The 19,307-nt window shown below is 39.4% G+C and overlaps 1 protein-coding gene across 1 annotated transcript in view; it reads left to right on the top strand.

Annotated features, from left to right (window-relative positions):
* Positions 1-3,243: 3,243 nt before the first annotated feature.
* NALCN (sodium leak channel, non-selective) overlaps positions 3,244-19,307 on the top strand; it is a 30,380-nt gene continuing 14,316 nt past the window's right edge. Inside the window, exons 1-5 of the mRNA XM_018576612.1 lie at positions 3,244-3,372; positions 4,684-4,752; positions 10,264-10,412; positions 12,575-12,668; positions 16,891-17,023. Of these exons, the coding sequence (XP_018432114.1) occupies positions 3,259-3,372; positions 4,684-4,752; positions 10,264-10,412; positions 12,575-12,668; positions 16,891-17,023 (559 nt within the window). The 5' untranslated portion in view covers positions 3,244-3,258. The remainder of the gene's footprint in view (positions 3,373-4,683; positions 4,753-10,263; positions 10,413-12,574; positions 12,669-16,890; positions 17,024-19,307) is intronic.

Here is a 19,307-nt window from a genome sequence, read left to right as displayed (position 1 = left end):
TTAGCCAGTGGCGAGGGGGGGGGGGGGCGCACCTGGGTACCCTGATGTGAATAAGCCCCCCCTGCACGCTGTGACGTACGCCCGGCCCAAACCTGCTGTACGTCAATCACACATGACTATACACAGTTCTGGGCCGAGCATGAGCATCACAAGGACGTGGCGATACCACTCTCAGCCTCACCCTGCACAGAGATTCCCCAGCTCGCGGGACCCAATCTCAGGCCAGCAGACTGAGAGCGATCGTCAGGGATGGGTAACTTCTAAGTTAACCCTTTACCCACAAATGTTCGCTGCCACCATGTGTTTTTTAATGGAAACGCAGACCGTTCTCAGCAAATGCTGCGACAATTTAAAACACTTAATGCCTATGATACCGCTGTCCTCTCAGACAGGAATATGACAGGATTCACTATACAGTAGCGCTCTTCACACAGTCACACAGTCAAGGATACCTTAAGTTCGCATTTAGAGTGTAGAGATAAGCTTAACAATTTTTAAGATCATCCTTTAATAAAAGAAACGGTGCAGAAAATATACAGGAAAAGATATTAATAAAAAGAGACAAAATATATATATAACAGTAAAATAAAAGGGAATAAAAGGTGAATACTCAACAGTCCTGGAATTAGGAGTTCTGACAGAGTTCAGAGTTGTATAAGCAAAGGAGAAGTCTGGAGGGCTCTTCTTCAAGCAAGCTTTCAGCAGATAATGTCCAGAGATTAAAGGGGAACCCATCTGCAATGTTAAGACTTCTTAGTTCCTCCTTGATGTTTTAAAATCAAGAGCCAACTCTAGCTAGTTCATCATCTTTTTGTCACACCTTTAGTATCCAGCCCCTAGGTCAGGGCTGGGGATGGAAAGCAAGGAGCAGGATAACCCTTAATTTTACACTATCCCCACCCAATTCCAAATTATGAAATGCAGCTTGATTTTGTAACTCAGGTTTATGAGTTTTGGGTGAATGTGGGGTCACCTGGGTCGTTACCTCTACCAGACCTGCTTGTTTATATGAACTTGTCCACTGGGAGAAGGCCGTCTTTTCTACCAAATGTAATTACTGCTTTTCATCTCAATGAAGATATTGCTCTTCCTTCTCTGTGTCCAAAGCCCGCTCATGAGAAGGAGAGGGCTCTTAATTGCCCAGATGTGGTACGGGCTGTTCATGTTTATTTGGAAGTTATGACTCTCTTTCGCAAAACGGATTCTCTGTTTGTTGTTACTGATGGTCCTCGGAAGGACCAGGCTGCATCTTCGGCCACCATATCACGTTGGATTCGCAACATGATATTGCAGGCCTATGCAATCAGGGGTCGTAAACCTCCATTTCCTATTACAGCTCATTCTACTAGAGCTGTCGAGGCGTCTTGGGCTTTTTGCCATAGTGCCTCAGTTTCTCAGGCTTGTAAGGCGTTGTTCATACTTTTTCAAAGTTCTACAAAGTTGGCGACATCTGCAGAAGCCAGTTTCATGTGTAAGGTTTTGCAGGCAGCCCTTCAAATGGGTTGTTCTTTTTTCCTGTGGGGATATTTTGTTTTCCCCACCCCTCAGTTGTGCTGCTTTGTGACGTCCCTGTGGTTCCAGATCTTCGACCTTCGTCACTGTGTCGTTCAATGGACGGAAGAGAAAATAGGATTTTTGTACTCCCATAAAAACCTTTTCTCTGCGTTCATTGAAGGACACAGCACCTGCCCTCTTCATGTGTGGGAGTGTACTCCTTACAACTTGTTACTCGCTGGAGACTAGATCAGCAGGTAGGGGTTGGCCACCAGAGGATGCCGCCCCTTGGCTGTCTTTTTGTCTAATGTTTGTGCCTAGCGTCGTTCTCCTGTGCCACAATATCCTGTGGTTCCAGATTCAATCTTCATCACTGTGTCCTTCAATTAATTCAGAGAAAAGGACTTTACGGCGAGTACAGAAATCATATTATTTTTTCACCTACATGGAATGACAAGGACAGTGAACTAAATCTGTTGGGGTAACACGGTGGGGGGCACAGATTATATGCTAATGCCCCTAATATCTGGGGTGTTTTTGGGGTTTTACATTTGTGCATCAGATTCCAATATGTGCTGTGGATGGTCATGGTGTTTGTGTAGAAGCACACAACACTAACTATAGAGGGACCTTTTACCACTATGATTTCTGAGTTTAACAATATTGGCATTGTTAGATGCATTTTGTATACATCAACTGCTGTTTTAAAATCATTACAATTTACATGACTGGTAAATACAACAAAGGCAAGCCAAAGGGTTCCCAATCCCATGTATTTCTTTTTTCATGTTTAATTGGTGTTTAAATCTAAGAAAACTTTACTTTGCTTACTTTGTTGTGTTGTTTGTACTTTGTTTATTTAAATTACATCTAAAGGCTCCTATATGACAGTCTTAACAAATCCCAAATCCAGTTACTATGTAATGCACAAGCCTCATAACTTAAACCAAATTATTTATTTACCTTTCCTGACTAAGCCAAATCCTTGTGCTTCATTCTCTCCCTCCCAGACACTGCAGCTCACAGTGGGAGGGCTTCAGCAGAGGCATTGCAGTGCTGTCAATCCAGAAAGCAGTGGACAGGACTAAATGTGGCTAGGTGCCGATAAGCTAAAGGCTTGTGAATCAGCGGTAACAATGCTGATAACGATGCAACCCCTACAGTATTTTCTTATCCCACTGAAGTGCAAGCATGCACAGCCTACATGAGAGTAGCAACTCTGCTCTTAAATTAAGGGCAGTGCAGCATCATTGCCACTTTATCACAGAAAGCACTATTAGGTGGTCTTCACTTACAAGACCAACAAATATTTGTGGGACCTGGCAGGGGGAAAAGTGAAAACTGTAGGTGCAGATGCTTTAGCACATATTTTTTTAATGATAGGTCAAAGTTCTTTGTACAAAGCAACAGGGCTTTCTGTGATCACTAAACTGAAAGGGATCCTCTCGGTTTGCTTCTCTTATATAGTAGTGGATAGTTGAGTTGATCTCTGAACAACATGGATATTGACTATACATTTACTGAGTTTAGAGATACAGATTTGTTATCACTGTCAGACCTCTTAGTAAATCATTAGGAAATAAAACAATGTAGCAATGTTATAAAAACAAAGATTGTTATGTTAACAGAATTGTAATGAGGTTCTGAAGTTAGTATTCCTTTTATAAGCAATGGAAACTTTCGCTATTATATTGCTGTGCTGAAAATGCACTTATTCCAATCTAACCATTAGCATGCTCTTGATTTCTGTTCCTATAGGTAACAATGAAGATAACAGCTATGTCACCTGCTGGATTTTGGCAGAGTAGGAGAAATCGATATGATCTTCTTGTGACATCACTTGGTGTCATTTGGGTGGTACTTCATTTTGCCTTACTGGTAAGGGAGCTTAATTATATAAGGTTTTACAAAACTATTTATAGAAAACTACTATAATTTTTTTGCGGTTGATACAATAGAATTATTAAAATGACTACTATTTGGTGACTCTATGTAACATTATTACACTTCCCTAGGTTGTCCTTGAAACTGTATTGCACAATCATCTTTCCTTTCAGTTATTAAATGGCCTTCATGGCATATATTTCAGTTCAAATAAAAAATTTATCAATAACTTACACATATTTATATATTTATAGGTACTGAGCTAAAGTTAATTCCTTTTCCTTAAACTATTCTAAATCCACTCACCCAGTTTATAAATCTTGCCACATACTGCGTAGTAATACATTTCTTTGTGTGCCAGTGAAAAGTCTATAGGAGTTACAGGAAGCAGGCAGCTACCAAGACTAGTATGTGTTTGAGGGACCTAATCTGTAGCTTTCATGGATGGTCCGAACTGTTGAGCACTTTGGAGCAGCCACTGGCCAGTGAAAATGCATTGTAACCCACTTGTAATTTTTTGTAATTGGATAGAAAAGTTGCTTAGCTTTCAAATACACTTACTTTAGTCTTACAAGCCCAACACACAACTCTTCCTCAATCCCTGTTATATAAATAAAAAATATAAACTATTGATGGTAGGTTGCCTTGATCTGTTCATTTTTTTGGAATAAAAGCTAAGTGAAAGTAGGTAAAAAATATCTAGACTATTGGGTTGAGCATGGCCAACATTTATGTGTATTTTTTAAGATTCTTATAGTAGTCCTCAGAAGCTTAGTAGTATTGATGTGGTTAAAGACTTATCACAACAGGGAAAATTAGGATTTGGGAAAATTAAGGGTAGCTAAAACAACAGTAAGAATTCATTTGGGGGGAGAAAGAATCTGAAATCATGATGACTAATATACATTTAAGCCCACCTGCCTAATTGTTCTCTTGGTTTTACTCTCCTGATATATACTGAAATTACCTGAGGATTTACTGTTTACTAACATTTCTTTACTAACACACAGTTAAGTACTGTCCATTACTTTTATTTTTATTGGCACTAACTGTCAGGACTAGTTTTCAGGACCTATCACCTTCTTCTAAGGTAGGAAGTACTGATATACAAAGGGTTAGCACTAATACAATCACCTTTGCTAACACTTCAAACATAGACTAGATTAATAATACTTCATCTATGACAATTAACAACACTAATGTATTCCTACATATTCCAACAGTTGTTCCATATGTTGGAAATGAGCTAAATAAAAAAAATAAAAATGTGTCTACCGTATGTAACATATATATTTTCCTTTACAGAATGAATACACATATATGATGGGTGCCTGTATAATAGTCTTCAGGTTTTTCTCCATATGCGGAAAACATGTAAGTTAAGAAAGCTATAGAAACTATAGTGGGTTCATTCTTTCACTGAAAGACTTTCTACCCTGAAAAACTTGGGATTTCCCAAGACAAGGGAATGAAACAAGTTAATTACTAGAAAAACATTTCTTTATCATTCAAACAGGGACACAGGGATGAAGTATTTCTTAGACATTTGGGTTCTACTGCCTTCTACAGGAGGTTGGGACATGAAACAAACAAAGTTAGGACTGCCACTGTATAACCCTGCCTCCAACCGACATGCCTCAGTTTTTTTTGCTAGTGTCCTAGAAGGTTGTACACATTTTCTTTAACTCTGCTGAAATTAAGCCTAACTATATTTTTTGCTAGCTTTTTTATTCTTATTTTTTAGTCTTTCCTAAAGTAAGATACTCTTTACATTGCAGATATTTTTTTTTCTTCACTGACTGCAATCTCATACAAGGTCCAGGATGCAGTACACTGTAATGCACCTTTTCACATGTTGAGACGTGTTGTGTTAAGAAAGGGATGTAATGAATGTCAGCACACAAAAATGCATTTTTAGCAGCACAGTGCACCACAATGTGCATCATGTGTTGCAGCCCAGGAGCATTGTGGAGTTGCATTGGGATGCCATGCAAAATGACTGACATCCCAAAACACCGGTGCACGTATAGTTCATGTATGCATACATAAACAAAATATATAAAGTGTGCACACTGAAAAAACATGCATTTTCCTGCGGATTACCACAATGCCCGTGTGTAAATGAGCCCTAATAAAAACACACACACATTTTATATACTTTGTTTATGTATGTCTGCCTGTCTATCTATCTATCTATCTATCTATCATGTCTATATTTACAATGCATATATACAGTACAGCATGTTACACACAGAAGGCTCCTATGGATTCTGTGACATAACAACTAGCCCCTTCTATGCAGTAATTTATGTTTGTAAATTGTACTGTCATTTTATTCCTTTGAAAACACCTCACATCAAAGGCTTATTTTATCTTTCAATGTAACTAGATTTTCTTACTGTAGTTTAGGAAAAACATTTTCAGTAAGCCCTATGCGAGAATGTATTCCTCCAAATCATGTTTCTGTTAAAAAGGCATGCTGAGAGAAAAATAACTACCCACAATTTACCTTTATCTCTAAATAGAGCATAAAATGGCTTTTTCATGGTCACTTGTCATCATACCACTAAGCTTGTCAATTTGCAGACATACTATATTCATTTTAATTGTGTTTTGGGTTTGTTTAATATTAGATACCACAAAATGCATTTTATTCCTTGAGTAATTTATTTTAGTTCCATATAAATTAATAAAAGCATGAAATCAACAACCTTTGCTTCATCTTCCTTATCCTTGAGACTTAAAGAATGATAGGGGATTTGGAAAGCTTTGACTGCAGATATAAAGCAAATATCATCAACATTTTACTATGGCTTTCAGCAGATATTGGCGATATTATATAGGACAGAAAGATTTATAGTCCCATCATGCTCAGGCAGCCTGCATTTTACTACAGTAAATACATGTTTCATTTGTGTGGATATCAGAACTGTACTTGTCATCCAATGCTTTTCATCCCCTTCTGGTTTAGAGTCAGCCATCTACTTCTTACTCTATCAATATGGTGATTGATTAAATGCATTTGTTTACACGGTAGAAAGCTACTTTCTGCCTTTATGTCATGGAACCTGGCTCAGAATTCTCTTCCAGGTTTTTCATGATTTATAACTTGTTTCATTTATTGCTGTACTTTTAATATAATTTCTCATTGACCACTACCAGGTCATATATTTTCATTAGAATCATAGCTAGTATCATATCACTGATTCCTTTATAATTTGATTATCTAGCCAATGTGTGGTCTTACCTAGAAGAGTGGAAATCGTGTCCTTTTAGCAGCCTTGGCAGGACTAGTATTGTAAATATTTGAGTAGCAGAAAACTTAGAACACTGTAAGTTAATTATTTGTACATGTGCACATTCCAGTGGCAGCTAAAAGTCACAGTTTTACTGTGGAATGGACTTTTTGACATTACGACATTATGAGCAACTCCATATTTAGTTTAAGTGTTTGGATTCAGATCTGATTTAATTTTAGGAACACAATTGTACATTTAAAGAGGTATGGGAAAACAAGTGAAAACCACACAGCTTGACATCTCCATTTTCTGATCTGCTCTAAAAGAATATTGCTTGGAATCTGTCTGCTGTCGACAACAGGTCCACTTTCATTTCCTTTCATTTCCTCCACTTTGGTAGAATTTCCCAGCAACAATCTAAAGGAAAGCAAGGCTGAAGAGTTCAAAGTGGCACAATCAGCAGATACATGAGGCAGCTGTGGCATTGCAGACATTTGACTCAAGGGATCAATGACATTTCAAATTTTTATACCTCCCTAATTTCAGCAAAAGTCAGAAGATTTTGGCAAAATGTTGCCATTTTGGCTAAATGCATTGTTTAATGGTGAAGTATTCAAGTATTTTTGGTGGTTTGTAAGGGTGCATCAGGCTTTAAATGGCTCCTTTAACCCTTTTGCTGCCAGTGCCCTTTTTGCGGTTTTTTCACACTTTATAATCCACATTTTAGGCCTGAGAATTACTTAACTCCATCCTCAGAATTATATATTTCATGAAAACAGAGACCCTGTCGAATAAAATGGTGGCTGTTGCAAATGTTTATGTCGAATTATATTAGCGCAACTCTTTATCTAACCCAACATTTCTGTAACAGATTCAATAAAGTTTATTTTAGTGCTCAAAAACACAATACCCATTTTTTTGTAAAATATAAAAGATGAGCTTGTGCCAAGCAACTAGATACCCAATACGCCAAGCTTAAAAATTGCGTGTGCCCGTGAAAAAGCAAAAAAATATGGTACCCATAATTGTCCATAGGCACTTGAAAAGCCTGTACAGGCCATCAGTTTAGTGGTAGCCATGAATATTGGCCCTAGGATTATTTCTCTCACTCTGGCGCATGTGGTGATACCTAGCATGAAGTGCAATTGTTGTTTTTATATGTAGGAGTATATACCAACAGGAAAAAGAAGACGTAGGAGCCGCAACATGTGTTTGCGTTAGTATAGGCGTGCTCGCGAGGACAAGAGAACTTTAAACAAATTTTGGGGTGTTTTTTAAATTTATTTTATTTAACTTTATTTTTTAAAACTTTTTTTAACTTAACTCTATTACTATCACATTGTGGGGCTCACAAGCCTCCTGTGTGATAGCACATTGGACGTGACTCTTTAAGGTGACATTGGGGTCTATTATACCCCTAGATTTGCACTTTAGCTAAGCTGATCAAGATGTTTGATCAGCTTCTTCTCTGGTTCTCTAGTTGGGGAATGACAGCTCAGAAACTGGAAGTGAAGCAATCAGCATCTCTTCTGGTTTCATTGAGCAGGAAGAGATCAGCAAATGGATGTTCACTGGTCACTGTCCCCGCTACCCACTGACTGGGACCTTGTGCCCACAGGAGGGACAGCGGAGCCCAGGAAGCAAGGCAGTGGGCAAAGTCGGCTTTACGCGGGTAAACAGACTCCCAGCAGCTATAGCCACTGGCAGTCTGTGTACAGGGGTCCGCATACAGGGGGCATACATTGGTGGCAACAAAACGGAGTTAGGCAAAGTTTACTTTTCTGACAATGTTTTATGTTATGCCCATATTCAAGGTGTAGCATTAAACAGGCTGCTTCTATTTTTTTAAACCAGTGTGACTGTGCATCGCTATGTTCACACAGCTGCACCACTGCGGCATATATATATATATATACATTTTTCATTTGAAGATGTATGCATTCATAATTTTTTTTATCTTGGACCTGTACTTATGTAAAAAAAAAAGTCCCTTTTTAACCTCAATATTTTAAATTTTTTCAAATAAAAAAATAAAATACAACAGACAGTGAAAACAAAGTTGAATAAAAATATGGCCAAAGCAGTTCAATTAATGAAACTGGCAGCCTAGGCAACTCAGTGAGTGAAACTGATGCGGTTTCTGATACATTTTTGCAATGGTGAAATGGGTAATTTTATATCAAAATAATTGTTGCCAAGATCACTCAATGTGGTACAATCCACAGAGATCTCTTAAAATGTAGGACTATTGTGTAGAAATACATCAAGGGAAAAAAAATTAGAAACAATGTTTTAACCCAGCTTTGATGGAAAATATACTAAAAGCGAACTTTCCATAATAATGGAAGTTCAGATGTATTGAAAGCCCCCCCCCCCCCATTTCTCACATTGCCCACAAAGGGGTACAAATTACAAAATTAAGCTATTGCAAAAAACCCTAGCTTCCAACATGTCCAAGAAACACTGCTTCCTTGGATAGCTGGGAGCTTGAAATCCCATGCATTCTTATGGAATTTCGAGTGCCCAGGTTTTCCAGGAGACTGCAGTGAGCTATGATAACATCACCCATGCCTCCTGGAAGCATCAGAATTCAGAGCCGAGGTAAGTATTTTTTTTTCTTTCTGTTGCAATATAATTAATTTTAAAATATGTTTGTAGGTAATTTGACTTTTGGGGAATGGGGGCTTTCAATAGCACAGACCTTCCATTTTTAGAAAAGGTTCACTTTAACCACTTGAAGAAAAGGTGTTTGCACCCCCTTCCTGGCCAGGCCTTTTTTCAGTATTCAGCGCTGCAGTACTTTGACTGACATTTATTCCGTCATGCAACGCTGTACTGAAATTAATTTCTTTTGGGGACAGATAGAGCTTTTTTTGGTGGTATTTAATCACGACTGGGGTTTTTATTTTTTACTATATAATGAAAAAAGTACCGTAAATCTTGAAAAAAAACTGTTTTCCCTACCTTTATGTTAAAAAAACATTTATTCATTTTTGGTAAAATATAAAAGACGGGGTCACATTGGGTAAATAGACACCAACCATGTCAAGCTTTAAAATTGCGTGCGCCTGCATATTTGCAGAAAAAACATACCCAAAATTGGCAATAGGCAATGCTTTAAAAGCTTTTACTGCTCATCAGTTTAGCGTGATCAGTGAATAACGGCCCTACAATTATTGCCCTCACTCTGACGTTCGCAGTAATATGTAACGTGCAGCATAATTGGCCGCACATCGTCGTTTTCGCACATATGCACACCCGACGCATGTTTGCATGCATGTATGTGGGGCTGGGGACTTTAAAAACATTTTTGTGGGGTTTTTTATTTTTTTTAATGTGTGACTTTAATTTTTTTTTAAACTTTTTTTTTCCACTTAACTTTATTGTTAAGCCCCCATGTATGAGTGGGCGGGGCTAACAGGCCTGTTACATCCAAGAAGCTCCTGGCAGGCCGTTTAATTACAGCGGCCAGCCAGGAAGCGGTAAAGTAAAACATCCTGTTTTTTGCTGCTTTATGTCTTGATAGCAGTATTGTGGTAATGTGGCACTTATCTCTGTCATGTATATTTAAGTCATGACTGCTCCATATGTGCAAATCAGGGATCATTGCTGTTGGTACTAAAACAAATTATTCTCTTGTTTCTAGGTTACACTGAAAATGTTATTGCTCACTGTTGTTGTCAGCATGTATAAGAGTTTCTTCATTATTGTGGGCATGTTTTTGTTGCTTCTTTGCTATGCTTTTGCTGGAGTTGTCCTTTTTGGAACAGTAAAATATGGTGAAAACATCAACAGGTGAGTGTAACAATAATATATACACTGCTAAAATCTATGGTCAGTGGGGAAGCTAGATATTCTGTCACCCAGGGCAAAGGCTCAGGGTTGCTCTCCCACAGGGGAAACGTTCTCCATTCACACACCCAGAGGCATTACTACACATCTAGTCATTTTCAGTCCATCATTCATGCTCTGTTTGTCTATAAATTAGAGTTTCTTTTTTCAGTCACGGCACCCTTCAAAAGTTTGCTAAATCTAGGGGCACCCCAGTCTGGAAAGTTAAAAATATAAAGGTAAAAAATGTGTGGCGCCCTCTGAAATCTATACCAGACCTTTATCCTAAATTGGGGTCTGCTATGAATTGTAATGGAGGCCCAACGAAAAAAAAAATGATGTAGAATTCCTTCCTTCGTATCAGAGTCCCCCTCTTTCACAACAGGCGCTACCTTCACATCACAGTCTCTCTCCCTTTCACATCAGAGTCCCTTTCACATCAGAAGCCCCTCATTCATCTCAGGAGCCCCCTCCACATCAGAGCCCCCCTTCACCTCAGAGTCCCTTCGTATACATTAGTGTTCCCCTTTAACATCAGGAGCCCCTTCACATCAGAGTCCTAAGTCTCTTTTACATCAGAGTCCTACCTTCACATCAGGAGCACCCTTCACATTGGAGTCCTACCTTCATATCAGGAGCACCCTTCACATCAGAGTCCTCCCTTCACATCAGCAGCCCCTTCACATCAGAGTCCCTTCCTTTCACATTAGAGTTCCCCCTTCACATCAGAAGCCCCCCTTCACATCAGTGTCCTACCTTACAATCTTCACCACAGTGCAGCAGCATGGCAGAAGGGAGACCAGCTTTGAATGGAGGAGAACTTCAGTCCTCTTCTGAATGCTGGGGTCTTGGATGCTGCCTGCCCTTTCCATTGTGCATTTTCATGGTGCTGGTGACCCTGTACATGCAAACACAGGACGCTGTGCGAACATTTGATGGCCCCCCTTGACAAAGAAAGTCGGCAATCCAGTTGGCAAAGGCGGGTATAGATTAAAGTAATATGAAGAAATCACTTATTTAGAAACTTTGTTACTTATCAATAGTCTGGTTACCACAGACTGGTAATGTTTTTAGTTTGTTTTTGGTTTTTGCTCATGAAAAATTTTGTTTTGCTCAGTAGCATTCCTAAGCTAGTATAGCCATCTGGTGCAATAACCACAGGTCTTTCACATTAATGGCATGATCAGATTAGCTGATATGAGGCCATAGTGCAGGCCATAGTGCAGGCCCTGATAACCTAATTTTGAATAATGTAGCAGAAAGAGTCTTTAAATGCCATCACATGTTTGCATAAAATTATGTTTGGTTACTTTCTGAGCATCCTGGCTTATGCAGTTCTCTGGGCCCAAGACTAGATATGACCATCATAGAATATTTATCTATATCTAAAATAGGTATTTTATGTCAAAAGAACTAGACCTATTTAACATTGCATTTACTTCTCCACGCAATGCAATTTATGGCAATATCTCTCATTGTTGTTCCCTAAGGCCCACAGACAGTGGACATTTTCCAGATCTTAGAAAACAGTAAAATAATTAGCTCCATAGTTTAAAAACATTGCTAATAGAACACCTGTTCTCCTACTTGGAAATATGGAGAATCTGAGTTGTTAAGCCTGTGAGAACCAAAGCTGTTTATTAGCGATATCTGTTTTAAGATGAAGGGCTTGGTGTTCCCACTTTGGTTTTACTAGAAAGCAGTCCATATTAATCATGTAAAAATGTATCTCCCGGTCAAATGTAAGCTATATTAATTCATTTTCTAATAATTAGTGAATGATTCAATGGTAAATTTATAAATGTTAGCAATAGCTTTTTAATATAAACCAAGCTGCAACTTAAGTTTACTAGCTTTTTACGGTGCTTAGACGTAAAGGAGACTGAAAAGAGAATGAACTAATGAACCAAAACAATATGTAATGTTCTGAAGTCATAGTTCGTAGTGTTTTGCCAGCCTAACTCCCTTGAGTACTATTACAATTATAATGTGGGTTTTGTTCGCAAAGTGTTTTTAGGAGCAGCACCACAAGGTAATAATCAGCATGTGAATCTGTTGTGTCTGTCAGATAAAAGTAATGTATGCTGTGCTATTTTTTTGTAATTCATTTGGTCTTTACAACCTAGGCATGCCAACTTCTCCACAGCAGGTAAAGCTATTACAGTGCTATTCAGGATTGTAACTGGTGAAGACTGGAATAAAATAATGCATGACTGTATGGTAAGTGGAGAGAAACACAATAAGAGAATGGCAAAGGTTTAATGCCAGGGGAAATATGATTGCACAGTTTCTTAAGCTTCATGAAAGTTCATTAAATGTGCATTGAAAAGTAAATTTGTGGTTAGATTAAGCAATCATGTAATGATGTCTTGGTGTAGCTCATTAACTCTCAATCTAGATTGGGTGTTTTTTGCTTTGTGTTTTAATCATGGACAGACTGTGGAGATATAAACACGCTTAAATGGGCCATGCAGCTTGATACTTGTTAAACTGAGAAAAAAACATAATTTGCTGGGATAGCTTAACACAACTATTAGCTTAGCATCATGTTACATCATAAATTATAGCTAATATAATGTTATATCAAAAGCTGAACCTTTATACAGTACATGTATCTCATGAAAGGAAATCCTAGGATTTTCATGTCATTTAGTCTTAGAGGATTATAGCTATTCAACAATATTTAACATTTCTCTAACATAGTCATTAAAAAAATTAAAAAGTTTATTTGCATTTGCAGTAGGCTACATTACTACTCCTTCCAACCCCATCATAAGCTCAACATTAACATCTATTTAAAGACTTTTTGACCTTATTGCAGAGTGTTAAGGTTTGTAAGGCTGCCAGTAATCACATGGGAGGCTTGCATGTCCTTTCTCTAAAAAGTATAAGCTGCTGCACAAACAACGTCTCTTATGAAGTTAGGTATGGACAACAGCTGCTTTTTATTGACAAGCTAATGGCTGCAAGCCATGTTGCTCCATGCATCCCTATCTACTGCTGAAGTCCTAGCAGGCACAGTGACTGAAAGGGAGACCATGCAGAGTGAATTCGCTAGAACAGGCTATGTATTCTCACCTCAAAGAAGACTTGGACTATGGATATTCAAATATTTACATACTATTAACAAGCAGTAAAAACAACTTTAGAACAAACCCTCACTTACCTCTCTAGCCACATCTGGAGTTATTCATCCTCAAAGACTGCAGCTGAAGTTCTTTCAGTTTTACTTTCTCTCTCTCTCTCTCTCTCTGGGTAGCTCATCTCCCACCTGCCGGCAGCGAGTTAACAGCTAACCAACCTTTTCGTTTTTCATGTAAACACAGATGCACAGGAAGACAGGAGAATGAACAGTGCACCTGCTTCTATTGTCAGTTTTGAGTATGAATTGCTCCACAGTGGCTGTAACCATAGAGGTAATTGATGGCTTGGTTTAAAGCTGAATTCCAGTATGACCTTTTTTTTCCCCACACTTGTAGTAAAGTAAGTCCTCTTCTGTTTTGAAATGGAATACTCTCAATTCCCTGCAATCTTGCATCTTCAGAATATAACACTGTGGAGCTGCAGCTGAGTCCACCTTCATTTCCTGTCAAAACAACCTCCATCATTCATCAGTCACTTCTCCCCATGATCTGTACCGCCAATGCAACTCCCCCATCCTTTCCTCACTGCCTTTAGTTTTCTCTGCCATCATTCTTTTTGTTCTGGAGCGTTATGCAAAAGTACACATCCACAACATCCCTTTGCATGTGCCTGAAACCAGAGTCAACCAGTCAGCAGGATGCAGCACTGACTGGCCAGCAGGAAGAAGCAGGCACATCTTAAGGATCCTGGGAATGTGTTATTTCATATAATTCTTTTGAAAAGATGTAAGGCAGAAAGCTGGGACATTTGCAGGAGCCTGTTAGCCCCACTAACAAACTCAGATTAAAGGGCAGCAGACAGACCCAGTGATGACAATACTGGGTCCCAAACCATGTTTTTCTTAAAAAAACTAAATTATTTAATTTAACAATTTGAATTGTGTGTTGATTGGAGGGAGGGGGGAACAAATGAAGGTATTTTTTGTGTACACTACACTTTAAATTAGCTCTAAAGCTTTTTTCTTTCTCGCTCATTGAGGGACAAAGGACTATAGTAATTCTTACAAATGTGGGTTATACTGCTGCTTACAGGATGATTTGGACATTGGCACACAAAAAAGTGACTTGGTATAACTCTTTCCATTCCCGGCATGCCTCTGTTTTTTGATAGTGTCCTAGGAGGATGGATATGGTTCAATCAATTTTTCTAGACAATTCTCCTTTTTTCAAGATTATTTTTTTTATTTAATCAAGACTTCATCTACATGCTGCGTGAGCTGCTCTTTATGCACATATCCAGTTTAGAGTATCTTCATCAATAGCGTTGAAAACCCAGAGACCACTGGTCTGGACATTTGTGGGGCCTGCCTAGAATGTGACCTTCTTGTTATCAAGTCTGCTGTTGGTGCTTTTAAGACCTCCGTGTATTGTGTTGGTGAGCCGCAGAGTGCTTTTTAGGTCCAATACTGTGGTAAACCCTTTGGTGTAACCCAACCCCTTTAGACTTATTTATAAGTAGGCCTTGTGGCCACGCAGCAGGAGCTGCATTATTTACTAGAACTGTTGGGTGCCATTATTACCCCCTTTCTTCCACTGATCTCAACGGAAAGGGTTAAAACACAGAGAAAGTGCTGTATCATTGGGTGGAGTGTCACACATGCACAATCTGTGCTCTTTTCCTGCTACTTAACATGAGGCAAAACATGCAGAAACATGCAGTTTTACCTGGGTAAGTCTTTGCTGACACCCACTGTGTCACCTCCGACCTTGAAGCTTCTTTGCTACCAGCAATCAGTTCAAAAGTATTTAAAGGTTTTTATGGTACTAGAGCTAAGTTGTTCCTATTATTGTGCAACATGTCAGATCCCAAACACAAAAGGAGTAGTCCTGCTAAATCAGGTCAATCCGGCTCTTGATTCACGGTCCCAGGGCAGCCTGCAATGTTCCCTCTCAAGGACCTGACACCAACAACATGAACATTGTCATGTGCTTGAGTCCTTACATTCTTTGGAGTCCTCCTTGACTCTGTCCATGTGGCCTCCTGCTCATTTTTAACCAGGAGGATTTCACCATAGTTTTTCAAGATTTGGTTTGGATGTTGTTTTGGCTGTGAGAGTCTATCTCTCAGCTACTGCTTCCTTTAGGAATACTGATTTCCTATCATATTATCCCGGATGGACCCAATAAGGATTCTCTGGCTTCTGATTCCACCATCTCTAAGTCGCTCAGGCAGACCATCATCCAAGCTTATGGTCTTCAGGATCAGGTTCCACTATTTTTCTGTCAAGGCACACATTACTAGATTTCTGAGTGCTTCTGGTGTTTTGGGGCATCAAATAACTGTTTCCTAGATATGCAAGGCTGCCACATGGTCTTGTGTTCACACGTTTCCAGGTGAAGTTTTACCAGGTGAACTTTGTGCTCTCATCTGATGCCAGTTTGGGGTGAATGGTTCTTTAGAAGGCTGCAGGTAGTCCCTAGTTTTCGGTTCAACAAATAAGTTAGCGTTTGTTTTCTGTGTTACCCTCCCCTCAGTTGGACTGATTTTGGACAGCCCAAAGATAAAAGATTTGCTGTGTCCCCAATCGATGAGAAAGAAGGTAGGATTTTTGTATTTGTAAAATCCTTTTCTTGGAGTCCATTGAGAGATACAGGTCCCACCCCTCTGTGTTTAAAATCGTGCTCTTTTCCCTACTTTACTAAAAAAAATTGAGAATGCCGGTAGGAGGTATTATCCTGGAATGACCTACAGTTATTTTTGTTTGCCAGTGTCAAATCCTCCTGTAGGCAGTGCTGTAACCCAATGGTGAAAGAGTTCCTGTGTTTCTTCATGGATTCTAAAAAAATTATTTTGCGGTGAGTACAAAAATCTTACTTCGGCCAGTATTAATTTTGTAATAAAATATGAACTAACTCATTACATACATCAAGAAGAGGCATTTCTTATTGTATGCTTTTGGATTATTAGTATCTTTATGCCTGCCTACAGAAGGCTACTTCAGCTACAGGACCGAGTCCATTTTATCAGGTCACCTCCCACTGTCTCCAGTCATCTATTAGCTAAGACATGAGCAAAATGTTATTGTGTGTTATGACAGGAGGAAGAAGCCTCTGTGCAATCCATAACATATGGCCTCTGAGAACTGCAAAAAAGGATTATTTCCTGTATTTGTTCCTATATTTGTTCTGAGCACAGGAACAACTTTACACCGAAGCATTGTTTTGTGCTTTTCTATTGGAATTAAGTTTTATTGTCTATAATAGGATATCAAAAGTCAAGCTATGTACAACGAAAAGCTGTAAAACAAGCAACTTCTTAAAGAAATCATTACTTAGTTGCACTGGTTTCTTAATTTCAGGTGCAGCCACCATTCTGTACTCCAGATGACACAAGATACTGGGAAACTGACTGTGGCAATTATGCAGGAGCACTAATGTATTTCTGTTCATTTTATGTTATCATTGCCTACATTATGTTAAACCTACTGGTTGGTAAGTGAAACATAAATAGTAAATGTTTATACTATATTGTAAAATTTTCCTGCATACATTGATTTGAATATACATTTTATGGAGAGGTCAGTAAGCTTGCTACATAGTTTATTTATTAAATCCCAACTCTGGGCTCGCTGGGCCTCATTTAACCAGCAATATAGAAAGCATCTAATAGTGAAAAGGAATTACTGCAAGTGAACAATTTGTGTGAGGAGGTGAGTATTGCAGGCAGAGCTGCTTTTTATGTTTTACACTTACTGGGTATTATCAAAAAATAAATGCCAGAAGTTGGGCTTTAAAGTGGTTCTAAACCCTCCCGTTTCTTTGCCTATATCTACTGCTATCAAGCAGTAGATATAGGCAAAAGGTAAAAAAAAAAACGCTTTAACAGCGCTTAACACTTACTTTGTTTCGGTCCGAGAAAACGAAACTGCTCTGGTGGCCGCAAAGCATCTTGGGGCGGGCGCATGCACAGTTCGGATTCTCGGCAGGAAGACGAGCAGAGACGCAAGGTAAGTCTATGGACTCATGCAGACACCGCTGGTCTGCGATTGTGCGGAGCTAGCAGTGACAGCTAGCTCCGCCCAACTGTTTTCTATTGGCCGGGGCGGTTCTGCTGCCGTCAATAAAAAAAAAAAAAAAGAACACACCATAGGAATGCATAGGTAGATTCCTATTGGCTATTTCAGCAGCAGTAGGTGGGTGCAATAGCTAGTTTGCTATTGGCTATTGCAAATTGAAATAGCCAATAGGAATCTAGCTATGCATTCCTATGGTGATTTCTTTTTTTTTCTTCTGACGGCAGCCAACGGCTCCGATGTCAGAAGAAAGAAAGAAAAAACCGAGCGGGAAAGGTTTACTCTGCTCAATCGAGCAGAGTGAACGTTTCTGGGAGAAAGTGTTTCTCTCCCAGGCGGCCAGAAGCCTATTAGACTCCCAGAGCGTCCGGGGGAGAAATGACAGATGGCGTTCCGGCCATTCGGCCAGCTTCGGCTTTCAGCTCGGCCAACTTCGGGAGCTGTACGGCTATAGTGAATAGCCCATACAGCAGCCCTTCGGTTCTACTGAACCGTAGGGGTCCTGGGGCCAAAGCTAGCCCGAAGGATCAGCCGAAGCTTTTTGAAGTATTTGAGGTTGAATAAAGACATAAGTCCATCAAGTCCAACCTATTGCGTGTGTGGATTTATGTTTGAGCAGGTGTGTGCGTGTATATGAGTCCATGTGTAATTTTGCTCTTAAGAGTACTTGTACCCCTTTATGTTATGGTCTCCAAGGAACTCGTCCAGGTGTTTCTTGGATGATTCCACACTCTTAGCAGAAATCACTTCCTGCGGTAGAGAGTTCCAGACCCTAACCGCTTTAACTGTGAAGAACCCCCTGCACCCCGTGTGTAGAAAAAACATTTCTACTAATTTGTGGTGGTGCCCTCTGGTCTTTGTTACGGAGCTAACCGTAAACAGTTTGTTAATAATGTTGCTGTCGCCGTTGAACAGTTTATACAAGAAAATCATGTCCCCCTTAATCTCCTAACCTCCAAAGAGAACATATTTAATGTTAACAACCTTGTTTCATAGTTCAAGTCTTCGAACCCCTTAATGAGTTTGGTTTCCTTCCGCTGGACTTTTTTCAGCTCAAGAACATCTTTTCTTAGTATTGGTGACCAAAACTGGACCGCATACTCCAGATGTGGCCGAACCAGTGATCTGTAAAGTGGCAAAATTATAGACTTGTCCCTGCAATACATTCCCTTCTTAATGCAAGACAGGACTCTGCTTGCTTTGTTCACAGCAGTCTGGCACTAAGAGCTGTTCTTTAATCTCCAGTCTATAATGACCCCCAAATCCTTCTCCGTTTCCGACTTCCCTAGTGGCACACCCATACGTGTATAGTCCATATGCCTATTTTTAACTCCAAAGTGCATTGCCTTGCATTTATCGACGTTGAACTTCATCTGCCATACAGTTGCCCATTCCCCGAGTTTATCCAGGTCCTCCTGTAATGTTACAATGTCAAAATCCGTGTCTATTACCCTCCCAATTTTCGTATCATCAGCAAACACTGAGACATGGCTACTCACTCCCTCCCCGATATCATTAATAAACAGGTTAAAAAGCATTTGGCCCAGCACAGAACCCTGGGGCATGCCACTCATGACTTCAGCCCAGTCTGAAAAGGTGCCGTTTATCGATACTCTTTGTACACGATCCTTTAGCCAGTTTTCTATCCACGTGCACACTAATTCATCTATGCCCATAGCCTTTAGCTTGTATAACAAGTGTTT

Source organism: Nanorana parkeri, unplaced genomic scaffold, assembly GCF_000935625.1.
Source record: "Nanorana parkeri isolate BGI_ZX_2015 unplaced genomic scaffold, ASM93562v1 scaffold71, whole genome shotgun sequence".
Classification (NCBI taxonomy): Eukaryota; Metazoa; Chordata; class Amphibia; order Anura; family Dicroglossidae; genus Nanorana; species Nanorana parkeri.
This window is presented reverse-complemented; position numbering and strand designations above follow the sequence as displayed.